This window comes from Chelonia mydas, chromosome 24 (assembly GCF_015237465.2).
Source record: "Chelonia mydas isolate rCheMyd1 chromosome 24, rCheMyd1.pri.v2, whole genome shotgun sequence".
In the NCBI taxonomy this organism is placed as follows: Eukaryota; Metazoa; Chordata; order Testudines; family Cheloniidae; genus Chelonia; species Chelonia mydas.
In genome coordinates, this window is record NC_051264.2 from 14306158 (window position 1) to 14318743 (window position 12586).

General features: G+C 63.6%; 1 protein-coding gene across 1 annotated transcript; it reads right to left on the bottom strand.

Moving 5' to 3' along the window:
- Positions 1-310: 310 nt before the first annotated feature.
- FXYD1 (FXYD domain containing ion transport regulator 1) lies at positions 311-9506 on the bottom strand. The gene is made up of 8 exons (XM_043535036.1): positions 9403-9506; positions 5355-5422; positions 3731-3763; positions 3335-3409; positions 2766-2802; positions 2500-2549; positions 1483-1521; positions 311-901 (listed from the first exon to the last, which is right to left on the bottom strand). The coding sequence occupies exons 2-7, from the start codon at positions 5410-5412 to the stop codon at positions 1499-1501; spliced, it is 276 nt and encodes a 91-aa protein (XP_043390971.1). The 5' UTR covers positions 5413-5422; positions 9403-9506; the 3' UTR covers positions 311-901; positions 1483-1498.
- Between the last annotated feature and the right edge of the window lie 3080 nt (positions 9507-12586).

Sequence of the window (12586 nt, forward strand, 5' to 3'; positions counted from 1 at the left end):
GGACCTGCCCCCAGCGCACGACTCAGCTGGCCCAGCCCCTGCCCCACGGCGCCCTTGGAATGGCCTGTCCGCGATCACAGACCATGCACTGGCGACCGGGAGCCAGGAGGGGAGAGAGGGGCTGCGGGTCGGGTCAGGAGTGAGGGGCACCAGCGGAGCTGGGGGGGAGCCCAGGGCTGGGAGGGCAGCAGGCTGCGGGTGAGGGGTACTGGCAGAGCTCGGGGGCCAGCTTGGCAGCGGGGGTGGGGAGGGGTTCAGTGCTGTGACACAGTGGCTCCCGCCCCAGGCAGTAAGTGCCAGGAGGCAGATGGAGGGGGCAGGTAGCGTTTATTGGGAAGCCATCTCCGGCCAGCGACTACGGACAGCGCCCCCGGCTGGACACAGGGACACTTGCAGAGGCTGGGGGGGGTTCCTGCTGCCCCCTGCTGGAGGGGATCAGCCCTGACCCAGGGGTTGGAGCCAGCTCTTCCCACCACAGTCCCATGACAGACGCTTCAACAGGGACCCCGACTGCCGCCCCCCACGGTGACCCCTCCCTGCACCCCTCACACACAGGGCTCTTGGCACCACTGCCCAGAGCCCACGAGGGCAGCACCCCTAGAATGTGGGGGTGTTCCCCTGCTGCTGGGGACAGGCCCTGCTCTGTGTGTCCCTGCTGCCCCCTGCTGGAGGGGACAAGCCCTGCGCTGTGTGTGTATCTCGGCTGCCCCCTGTTGGAGGGAATGAGACCTGCCGCGTGCGAGTATCCCTATTGCCCCCTGCTGGCTGGCTCAGATTCTGCAGGCTGCAATCAGAGCTTGGGGGGCCTGGTCTAGGCTAAGTGCTACGGCTATGCAGCATGGGGCGGGGGAAGAGGGAGTCACTCTTCATATCCAGGGAGAGTTCTGCGCCTTGGGGAGACCTGCACAAAGAGCAAACGGGAAGGGATTATGTATGGACAATGAGCAACACTGCCCCACCCAAGGGAGAATCCAGGAGTCCCGGCTCCCAGCCCCCCTGCTCCAGCCCCCTAGACCCTACTCCCCTAGCCAGGGATAGAACCCAGGAGCTCCCAGCCCCCCCTGCTCTAACCCTCCAGACCCCACTCTCCTCCCAGAGCTGGGGCTAGAACCCAGGAGTCTTGGTCTCTATGTAATGTGGATGACTGCCACAGTAGGAATTCAGACCCACAGAACTCATAGCAGCCGGCAGCCCCTGGAGGGGAAACCCCCATGCCCCATTTCCCACCTCCCTAAGCCAGCCAGTCCCCCACCCTGGAGCCAGAGCCAGCGCCCAGTGTTTCATTTGTAGTGAAAGAGGTGCCGGGGCCCCAGCAATTTTTTAGCACTTCTAACTAATGCAGCAAGCCCGAAGGTGCCAGGGCTCTCGACGGCCCAGCCCAGAGATGCCAGGGCTCAGCCCTGGCACAAACTGAGCACTGCTCGTGTTCCCTTGGGGGAAAGGGCCCCACGTCCCATCCATTCCCCCTGCCTCCCCACTCACCAGCCTCTGGGCCCGCCTATCTCATCCGGGTGGACAAACCTGTAGAGAAGAGTCAAGGAGTCAGGTGCCCAGGGCGGGGTTCTGCCTGCGGGAACTGGGGTCAGATCCTAGACAGACCAGCCCTGCGGGGGGTGGGGAGAGGACCCCGGCATCCTGGCCATGCCTTCCCCCAGCATGTGTCACACAGGGTCACCAAGGGCGGGAGGGGAGGCAGAGGTGGATTAAGATTTATTAGGACCCCTGGCACAAAGAACTTTTGGGCCCCCCACACTGCCTCCCCCTCACCATGGGCCCCCGCCCCTGAGGCCCCGCCCCCTGGTCAGGCCAAGCCAGGCCAGAAGCTGGAGCCAGGCAGGGCTGGCCTTAGGGAAAATGGTGCCTCTGTCCCCTGTGAGCATGTTGCCCCCCACATTGCCCATGGCCCCCATGGTCTCTCCACTCCCCAGGGCCCCGCTTCCTCCCCCCAGCGCTTAATTTGTGTTGAACGAGGTGCCGGGCTCAGCCCCAGAACAAAGTTAAGCACTGGCCAGGTGGCCGGAGAGCAGCGGCTGCTGGCTCCAAAGACAACACCAGCAGCGAAGAAGTAAGAGGCATGGTGTATATGGTGTATTGCCCCCCTTACTCTGTGCTGCACTGTGCCCTCTGTGCCCCCAACCCCCACCCAAGCCCTGTGCCCCCCACACCCCTCACCTGTGCCCCCCAGCTCCCCCACCCCTGCACTCCCCTCCTGCACCCCCACCCTCTGCCCTGTGCCCCACACGTCCCCAACTCCCAGCTCTGTGCCCCCCGGCACCCCTTGCCTCCAGGCCTGTGCCCCCCACGCCCCCAACCCCTGCACTCCCCTCCTGCACCCCCAACTTCTGCCCTGTGCCCCCCACACTCCCAACCCCCACCCTGGCCCTGCGCCCCCCACACTCCCAACTCCCAGCCCTGTGCCCCCTGCGCTCCCAACCCCTGCACTCCCCTCCTCTGTAGGCCCATGTGTTAATCCGAGGCTGCAGGGCGCCTGGTACTTACGGCGAATGGAGCTTCGGAGAGTGCCTTCCTCCTCGTCTGGCTCACCAGTCCTGGGGGGACAGCAGCATTACATGGGTCCCTGTACTCTCAGCAGCCCCCCAGCCCCCACCCGCCCATGTCCTTCACTCCCAACCCGCAGCCCCCATTATCCCAGCAATGGGCTCCCCTCCCCCACAGCTCTGCCGGAGCCCCTCACTCCTGATCTGCAGCCCCCTCCTGTCCCAGCCCTAGGGCGCGTTGCGAGCGGGGGGACGGGGGGTATTTACCTTTGTTGCTGGTTAAATTTACAACGGCAGCGTCGACCTAGAAAAGATAAAACAGTAAATACCCCCTGGCAGCGAGATGGCGTGGCGTGGCAGGGCAGGACAGGATGGGGCGGGGCGGGGCAGGGAGCTGCGGGGGGGCTGGGATCCAAGACTCCTGGGTTCTATCCTGGCTCCAGGAGGGGAGTGGGGTTTGGTGGCCTGGGGGGGTGCTGAGTAGCAGCAGGCTGAGCAGCGAGGGCTTAATGAAAGCAGACTGGGGGAACTGTGGGGGTTAGCCATCACACCCCCTCCCCCCTCAGCAGATACAGATGGAGCCAAAGCTCTGGGTGAGATTTATGGGGCTGAAGGGACCTGGTGTCCAACCAGCCCCAGGAGCAGCACCCAGAGGAACCAGCCCCCCAAAAACTCCCCCTCCTCTCTAGCTGAGCAACTGACTGGCTCAGGGGGATGGGACATGGGGCCTTCCCCTCTAGGGGGCACTGGCTCTGATCCGGCCTCAGGGCAGGGGACTGGCTGGGCAGGGAACAGGACATGGGGCCTTTCCCCTCTAGGGGGCGCTGGATACTCACTGAGGATGATGAGGATTCCCAGCAGAAAGAGGATGACAGCGAAGATGAGGCCTCCAATTCTCAGGGACTGATAGTCTGGGGGGAGAGACGGGCTCAGGGGGAGAGGGGACCTGCCCCCCCCAGAGAGAGACACCGATACACAACCATTGTACACGTGCGTTTGTGTGTCCCTGCCGCCCCCTGCTGGAGGGGCTGGGCCCTGGTCTGCATGTGTGTGCGCCGGTGCCGACATGCACTGCTCCCTGCCATGCTGCCGCCCCCTCGTGGCTGCAGCTGGCACAGAAGAGAGATCTAATCTCTGCACCACAGACACCCTCCACCCCCCTCCCAGCAGGTGCCAGCCCCTGGTCAGAGGCCCAGCTCAGCAGCCACCCGCCCTGAGACCCCTCAGCTCACCGTAGTTAAAGGGGTCGTGCTCCTTGGGAGGCTCTGAGACAGAGAGAGAGAGAGAGAGAGAGAGAGAGGCGTTAAGGATCTCTGTCCTGGGATTCAGAGATGCTACAGAGACATGGAGTGCACTCTAACCCCTCTGGCCCCCAGTCTGTCCCCCCCACCCCCCGCTCTAACCCTTAGGCCCCACTACCCTCCTAGTGCCAAAGAAAGAACCCAGGAGTCCTGATCCCACTCCCCTCCCAGAGCTGGGGACAGAACCCAGGAGTCCTGGCCCCTAGGGCTGGTCTAAAGTGAAAACTTCCCTCAGAGTAGCTACATTTCTGAGGGGTGTAAAAGACACCCTGCCCCCAAAAGCTGCGGCCAGCACTAGGCAGATGGACAAACTCTTCACTTGCCAGCGACTGCTTGCTGGGGGCCCCCCGGCTGACCAGGGAGCCCTTTGGCACCGCCCTGAGCATCTGCCCTGACATGCTGAGCCACTGGAGCCCTTCTCCCCTCACCTCCTGGGGCTTGTCTGGCTGGTGAAGGGGGGCTGGGGCCCTTCAGGGGGCACTGACTCCCATCCAGCCCCAGGGTGGGGGACTGGCTGGCCCAGAGGGCAGGGAATGGGTGCCAGGGTCCCACAGGGTGTCTGGGGCAGCGCTGGGATTAGAACCGAGGGTCCCGAGTCCTAGTTCACTGCTGTAACCATTAGAGCTCCCCAAGCCACCCCCCACTGCTGGGATTAGTTCCCCCCCTCCTCCTGCTGCTGGGATTCCACCCTCCTCCCACCCCACTGCCCCCTGCCCCGCTGCTGGGATACCTGCCCCCCACTGTCCCCTCCCCTGTGCTGGGATTCCTCCTCCTTGCTCACCTCACTGCCCCCTTTCCTGCTTCTGGGAGTCCCCCGCTGCTTTGACTCCTCCCATCCCCACTCGCCCCGCTGCCCCCTTCCCTGCTGCTGGGATTCCTCCACCCCCCGCCCGTTCACCCCGCTGCTGGCTTCCCCAGGCTGTCCTCCCCACACTGGCGCTTTCCCCTGTCCCCCCCAGCTGAGTGGGCAGATGGAGCTTTTTGAATCTCTGCAATTTGGGCTCCCTCCAAGCTGCAAGTTGGTTGGTGCACAAAAGCCCCGGGCCTGCCCAGTGACAGATTGGGCAGGGACAGTGGTGGGGCTGGACCCCGACCCAAACTGCAAACCTGGGAAAACACTGCAAGCCGGGGTGTGGCCACACCCCAGCACCCTAGTTCAGCACCTCTGATCCAGGGGTGCGGGTGCACCGCTTGGAGGGGGGCTGGAGCTATCCTGGGTGCTCTCCTCGAGGGGAGGGGGGTCTAGTGGTTAGAGCAGGGGGCTAGGCGCCAGGACTCCTGGGTTCTATCCCTGACTTGGGGGGGAATAGTGGGGTCTAGTGGTTAGAGCAGGGGGCTGGGAGCCAGAACTCCTGAGTTCTCTCCCATAGGGTTGCCAACTTTGGTTGGATGAATTCCTGGAGGTTTCATCACATGACATTGTCTTTAATTCCTGGAGACTCCCGGACTATCCTGGAGGGTTGGCAGCCCCATGTCCCAGTGACATGCCATAGGCCCTGGGGCTGGGGTCCGGGTTCTGGGAGCTCCCCTGCGTTCTCTTGCCCCCGGCACTCACCAGCACTGGCTGCTCCCAGCAGGGCCCAGCAGAACAGCAGCAGGATCCACGTCCCCATGTCTGTCCTGCTGAGACACCAAGGGACAGAGGGTCAGCGCCGCCCGCCATGGGGGAGAAGGGAGGGGAGCACAGAAATAGGAACAGCCAGGGAGGGACAAGATGGGAGGGTGAGGCCCTGGCAGGGCACAGGATGGGGGAAGCAAAGGGAGGGACTGTGGATCATGGGGGCGGAGGGGGTACGTGGTCATGGCGCGTGGGGAGGGACCCAGGTGGGGATTTACTGGGGGGCAGGGCTGGGATGGGAGGTACTGGGGGCAGGAACAGGGCTGTGGCACGGGTAGGGGGCTCTGGGGGGCAGGGATGGGGTGAGAAGTCGTGGGGGGCAGGAACGGGGCTGTGGCACGGGTAGGGGGTTCTGGGGGCAGGGATGGGGTGGGAAGGTAGTGGGGGTCTGGGCTGTGGCAGGGGTGGGGGTGTACTGGGGGGCAGGATGGGAGGTACTGGGGGGAAGGAATGGGGCTGTGTCACAGGTAGGGGGTTGTGGGGGGCAGGGACGGGGTGAGAAGGTAGTGGGGGGGAGGTACTGGGGGGCAGAAAGAGGGCTGGTGAGTGGGGCCGTGGCAGGGCCAGGATGGGAGGTAGTGGGGGCAGGGTGGAGCTGTGGCAGGGGTGGGGGAGTCTGGGGGGCTGGATGGGAGGTACTGGGGTGTGGGGCTATGGCCCGGGTACAGTCCAAGGCAGGGTTGGGGGTGGGGCCAGGTCATTCACACCTGGCCCCTGCCTGGTGGGTCTGCTGGGGGCCAAAGGTTTGTTACCATAGAGATGTGACCTTGTGCCCCCCCCCACCTGCCGGGCAGTGTTTGCAGATGATAACCCTGCCCCGCCCCCTCAAGCCAGGGGACCCCAGGGTGGGAGGAGGGAGCAGGCAAGAGGACCCTGGGCTGGCCTCCTGCCTTTTGGACACCGAGTCCCACCAGCCTCACCCGGGGTTCTGCTCCCTCTGCACTTGGGGGGGCGGGAGAAGCTGGCTCCCCCTCATCTCACCGCCCAGCACTGCTCAGCCTGCAGCTACGCATCAGTGCCCCCCCCCAGCTCCATCCATTAGACCCCACTCCCCTGCCAGAGCCAGGAGAGAACCCAGGAGTCCTGGCTCCCAGCCCCCAGCTCTAACCTGCCAGCAGTGACACATGGTAGGAAGGGGAGTGGGGATCTCTGTGGTCTCTAACCCCCAAATAGAGGACCCCCTTCTGAGATACGGGGGTGTGTGTAAATACCCACCCCCCTCAGTCCCTGCTTTGTCTGCAGCCAATAAAGGGTTAAGCCAGGGGATTTGCATTTGCCAGCCTAATCCCTGGCACTGGGCGCCCGTAACCCTGGGCGCCCGTAACCCCGAGTTACGCCTTGGCCCCCCCAGCGCTGCATGCCCCCCCCGCCATTCCCCACAGAGCAGAGAACATTCCAGCCTGCATGCCCCACAGCCACTACACGTCAGCACCCCTGGGGCCTGCCTCTGCCCAGACCCCGCAGCACGCCCATTCTGCCAGGGCCCCTCACTCCCGACCTGCACGCCTATTATCCTAGCCCTGCCCCACCCCCCCGAGTGCCCCTCACTCCCAACACGCAACCCCCTGCTAGCCCAGTCCTGCTCCCTCAGAACTCTACCAGTGCCCCTCAGTCCTGACCCAGAGATCTTCTATCCCAGCCCTGGACTGCCCCCTCCCACAGCTCTGCCGGTGCCCCTCAGTCCCGACCCACAGTCCCTGGTATCCCCACCCACAGCTCTGCCGGTGCCCCTCCGTCCCGACCCACAGCCTCTGGTATCCCAGCCCTGGACTGCCCCCTCCCACAGCTCTGCCGGTGCCCCTCCGTCCCGACCCACTGTCCCTGGTATCCCCACCCACAGCTCTGCGGTGCCCCTCCGTCCCGACCCACAGCTCCCTGCACCTACCCCTGCGTTCGGGCCTGGGCCTCTTGCTGGCGGCTGGGCAGGACAGGGCGTTATCGTGGGCCGCGGGGACTGGCTCAGGGGCAGAGATTAAGGCAGCTAAATTCGGCTGGGTTGGCTGCCTGACAAGCCCTGGACAGGATGGGAGCTCTCGATAACAGATCTGTGTGGTGTGACTAGCAAGGGAGGGCTGGGATCCAGGACTCCTGGGTTCTCTCCCAGCTCTGGGAGTGGAGGGGGTCTAGTGGTTAAAGTAGGGCCCCTCTGTCTGTGCCCCCTCTCTGAGGAGAGCTGCCAGACACCCCCTCTAGCCCCAGCTGGGATTGTTGGGTCTTCGCGCTCCCTGGCAGCGTGTCTAAATATACCCGGGCCCCGGCACTGGAGTATAAATACCCCTGACTCAGCTGGCCTGGCACGCGGCACCCACGGCTCGGCTCACATCTCAGCTGGGCAGGGGTACTGGGGCCGGTGGGACACCAAGGCGACCAGATCCCATCTCCAACTCCCCCACAAGCTGCATGGGCAGCTTTGTGCCAAGCTGGGACATGGGTCCCCCCACAGCTCAGGAGGGAAGGCCGGTCCCCCGGCCCAGCATTGGGACCCCTCACCCTTGTGCCACATACATCCCCCTTCTCCTCATCCCTACCCCATTACTGGTCCCACAACCCCCTTCACCCCATCCCTCTCCCTGAATCCTCCCCCCCCCCCCCCGCCACTGCTCCCTTGTCCATACAGAAAGTCACCAGGTGTTGGTTGCCACCTGAAAAGAAGCCCCGAGGGAGGCACTGGGGGAGGGGCTGGGGGGCCATGCCAGTGGTACAGGCCAGGCCATGGGGGTCTCCGCACCAGTCTCTTGGCCCAAGGACATGGGGCCATTTGTCCCACCATTGACCTGTGGAACTCTCTGCCACTAGGCACCACAGGCCTGGTGGGGAAGGAGCTGGTGTCATGGATGGACTTGGCTATGGGGAGACCCTGAGATCCAGGAGGGGGAGCTGCCTCTCACTGCGGGGGGGATGGATCCTCCTACAGGCACAAATGCCTCTGGACCAGGCCTGTCAGATGGGCCCCTGGGGCAGAGTCGGGGGCCACCTGAGCACCCCAAACATTCCCCTAAGGTGCTGGTACATCCCCAACCTCTCCCCCTGCAAAATATCCCGTCCTCCCTTCCCAGTCATCAACCCATTAGAACCTCCTGTGGTTAGACCCCCTCCCTGGGGGGCAGAGCCCCCCTGTTAGACATCCCCGGGGTTAGACCCACCTCCCTGGGGGCAGATCCCCCAGGCAGTGCCCCCCTGTTAGAACCCACTGGTTAAAGCCCCCTCCTGGGGGGTAGAGCCCCCCCATTAGACCCCCCCTTTGGTTAGACCCCCTCCCTGGGGGGAAAAGCCCCCTGTTAGACTCCCCTGTGGTTAGACCCCTCTCCCTGGGGTCAGAGCCCCCCGGTTGGACCCCTCCATAGTTAGACTCCCCTCCCTGGAGTGCAGAGCCCACCTTTTAACCCCCCCCCCCCAGGTTAAAACCCCATCGTGGGGGGCAGAGACCCCCTGTTAGAACCCCCCCATGGCTAGACCCCCTCCTTGGGGGGCAACCCCCCCATTAAACCCCCCTTTAGACCTCCCCATGGTTAGACCCCCCCCCGTGGTTAGAGTCTCCACCCTGGGGCAGAGCCCCCTGTTAGACACCCCCCCGGTTAAATCCCCCTCCCCGGGGTTAGACCCCCCCCCGTTCGACCCCTTGGGGTTAGACCCACCTCCCTGGGGGCAGATCCCCCAGGCAGTGCCCCCCCCGTTAGAACTCCCCGGTTAAACCCCCCTCCTGGAGGGCGGTGCCCCCCCCGTTAGACCTCCCCAGAGTTAGACCCCCTCGTTAGCCCCCCTGTGGTCAGAGCCCACTTTTTAAGCCCGCCCCCCCCCGGGGGGCAGAGAACCCCTGTTAGACCCCTCCCCCATGGTTAGACCCCCGTGGTTAGACCCCCTCCCTGGGGGGCAGAGCCCCCCCTCTCCCGTTGCCCAGATCTCAGCCGATCCGCCCCCTTCCCCCCACGGGACTTTCCCTCCTTCCCCTGCCGCGTCTCCCCCAGGCCCCCCGGCCGCCCCTTACCCCGCTCCCCTCGCAGCTGTCAGCCCGGCCGAACGCAGAGTGCGGGACCGGACAGCGGGGAGCGCCCGGCCCGGAGGGGGCGGGGGCGGGGTGGGACTGAGGGAATGGGGGAGGGGACGCGGCAGTGGGTGGGGGTGGGTCCGGAGGAAGGGGGGGGGGGTGTCAATTCAGGCAGAATTTCGTAACTGCCCCCCCATAGTGGGATCTGGGTGGGGTGGGGCGAAGCAGCCCCCTGGAGGGTGGGTGTGGTTCTGTCCGTGGGTTGGTGCCCCCGTGTCAGTGTGTCCGTGTGGCTGTGTGGGGTGTGATGGTGTGTGGGTGGGGCTGTGTGGGACTTGGCTTGGTGTGTTGGAGTATCCGTGTGGCTGTCCAGCTGGCAGTGTCAGTGTGTCGGGGTATCAGTGTGGCTGTGTGTTGGGGTGACTCTCAGTGTGGCTGTCAGGGTGACTGTGTCAGTGTGTCAATGTATCAATGTGGCTGTCAGGGTGACAGCGTGTTAGTGTGTCAGGGTGTTGGTGTGGCTGTCAGGGGGACAGCAGTGTCAGGCTATTGGTGTGGCTGTAGGGGCGACAATGTGTCAGTGTGTAAGGGTATAGGTGTGGCTTTCAGGGTGACAGCATGTTAGTGGGTTGGGGTATCAGTGTGACTGTAAGGGTGACAGCATGTCAGTGTGTCAGGGTATTGCTATGGCTGTCAGGGTGTCAGTGTGGCTGTCAGGGTGATGGTGTGTCTGATTGTCGGGGTATTGGTGTAGCTGTTGGGGTGACAGTGTATCCGGGTGTGACTGGGGTGGTGACATGTCCCTGTGTATAGCCTGGCTGGGTGGATTCTGTTTCCTGGTTGCAGGTTGGCCAGGGGGGAGCTGGGGGTCATTAAACTGGGGCAGGGGGCTGGGGCAGGCCCTGGGGGGAGAAGGGGCTGCTGCGGGGCAGCTCCCTCTCTCTGGGTCCCACTGCTGCTCCCATGTGGAATTGAACTGTGGGTGGCCACTGGCCAGGATCGTCCCTCCTATTCCACGCACCCCCCTGCAGGGCTGGGACAGACGCTGAAACCTGCCGCTTCGTGGCCAGTAAAGATCCCAAGGCATGAAGGCAGTTTGATAGGCCAAGCTGGAGTGTGAACCCCAGTGTCTGGGCCAGAGCCCAGTTCAGACTGCCTCTATTCTAGCTCCTGGTTGACACAGGTTGGTTAGGACTTCCTGTCCTAAATGGCTGTTCCCAGCTGTCCCGACTCAGAGGTGGCTGCATCTCAGGGCGGACAAGCCATCCCCATGCAGTGTGATGTGTGTCTTTTCCCCAGCTGCCCTGCTCCAGAGGTGGCTGCGTATGTGGAATCATAAATCCACGCAAAGCACAAAATCCAGCAGATTCCAAAGAGGGGAGAGGTCGTGTTTCTGGGGCGGGGCGGGGCAGGGTGGGGGATGATGTTATAATGTTAATGTCCTGGCACTTTGGGATCCTGAGCAGGAAGAAGAGGAGTCAGGTGGTCATTAAACCTAACAAGATTTCTGCCATTCCTTCACACACATACACAGTCACTGACTAGTTTAGCACAGCCAAGTTACAACTGAGCTCAGACTCTGGGAGGGGAGTGGGGTCTAGTGGTTACAGCGGGGGGCTGGGAGTCAGGACTCTTGGTTCCTGATCACAATTCTCACTCCGGAAGAAAGCACAGGGTGCCACCTCCCCCGCCCTCCCTCCAGCAGGGCTTGTCCCCTCCAGCAGGGGGCAGCAGGGACACACACACTCTCTCTCTCTCTCTGTTCTAGCCTTATTCCAGCTGCCACACCCATCCAGCTGTGGATCCCATTGTCAGGGCCCATCCCCCCCAACCACACTCACACCTCCAAGCCCTCTGCCCAGCTGCAGCCTCCTTCCCCCTCACCCCCCAGTGCCCCCGGCATCTCCCTGCAGGGAGTGTTTCCACCACCCAGATTCCCACCCCCCATCACAGGACAAAGGCCCCTGTGTGAGGGGAAATGCCAGCTCCGGGCTGGGATCCCACTCCCAGGGACTGGCGGGCAGCCAGACAGCTGGGCCCATTGTCCCCCGGCCCCCACAATCCGCCCCTGGTGCTGAGCATCTGAGCAGGCATTTCTGGGTGAGGGGGCACAGCTGGGATAGCAGGAAGGTTAGGAACCAGCCTGGGAGGGGGAAGGCAGAGTCGGGGAAAGAACCCAGGAGTCCTGACTCCCAGCCCCCCACCAAACACTAGACCCCACTCTCTTCCCAGAGCCAGGGATAGAACCCAGAAGTCCTGGCTCCCAGTACCCCTCCCCGCTCTAACAACAAGCCCCAACTGCCCTCCTAAAGCTGGTGCCCCCTAGAGGGGAAAGGCCCATGTCCCATTCCCTGCTGGAGCAGAGGGATGGGATGTGGTCAGGGGAGGTTAACTAGCCATGAGCCCTGCCCTCTCTGGGCAGATAGACAAGGGCCCTGTCTACAGTAGGAGTTGCGACAATCCTGCCCCCCCCAGTTCCCGCCATCTATGAGGCTTTCTTTGTGTCCGGGGCAACTCCAGGGATCAAAGCAGGGGAGGCTGGGAGTCAGGATTCCTGGTTTCTCTCCCAGGCTCTGGGAGTGGGGTGGTGTCCTCTGGTCCCGGGAGTACAGGGTAACTCTGGTAACTGGCGGCAATGGCAGATCATTATCCTGCTCTGCGGCTAGCAGAGGGTTAACAGCAGGTGTAGGATGCGGTCATGCAGTCCTAGCCCTTACAGGGGTCCTGGTCATCGAGCACATGGATGTTCACTCTGAACCCTACTGACACCACCTGTTAGCTCTTTGTAATGGCGGTGACCTGGGGTTGTGGGTGGGGCCTGCTTCTGTAAGTGGAGCATATAACTCACCACCCCCGCCAGGGGTGGTGAGTTATATGGGCCCGTGGTGCCCGGGCTCCAGGAATATTCAAGGCCCGGCAGCCTGGCTCCACCAATGTTCAGGGCCGGGTCTCTCCCCAGCCCTGCCTGTGCCCAGGTGATTTTAAAGGGCCTGGGGCGCCCCCCGCCATCACCAGACGTGCAGAGGGCTAAAGCAACTCCTGCCTGCCCTTGCTTCGCACGGCACGCATCCCAGACGCAGCGGCATGCGCCTGCGAGCCCCCGTGTCTCCATGCATGCCTGCCCTGAGCGCCGTGACCGGCCATGGAAACTGCGGCCATTGGAGCAGCGGAGGTGGTCCCTGCA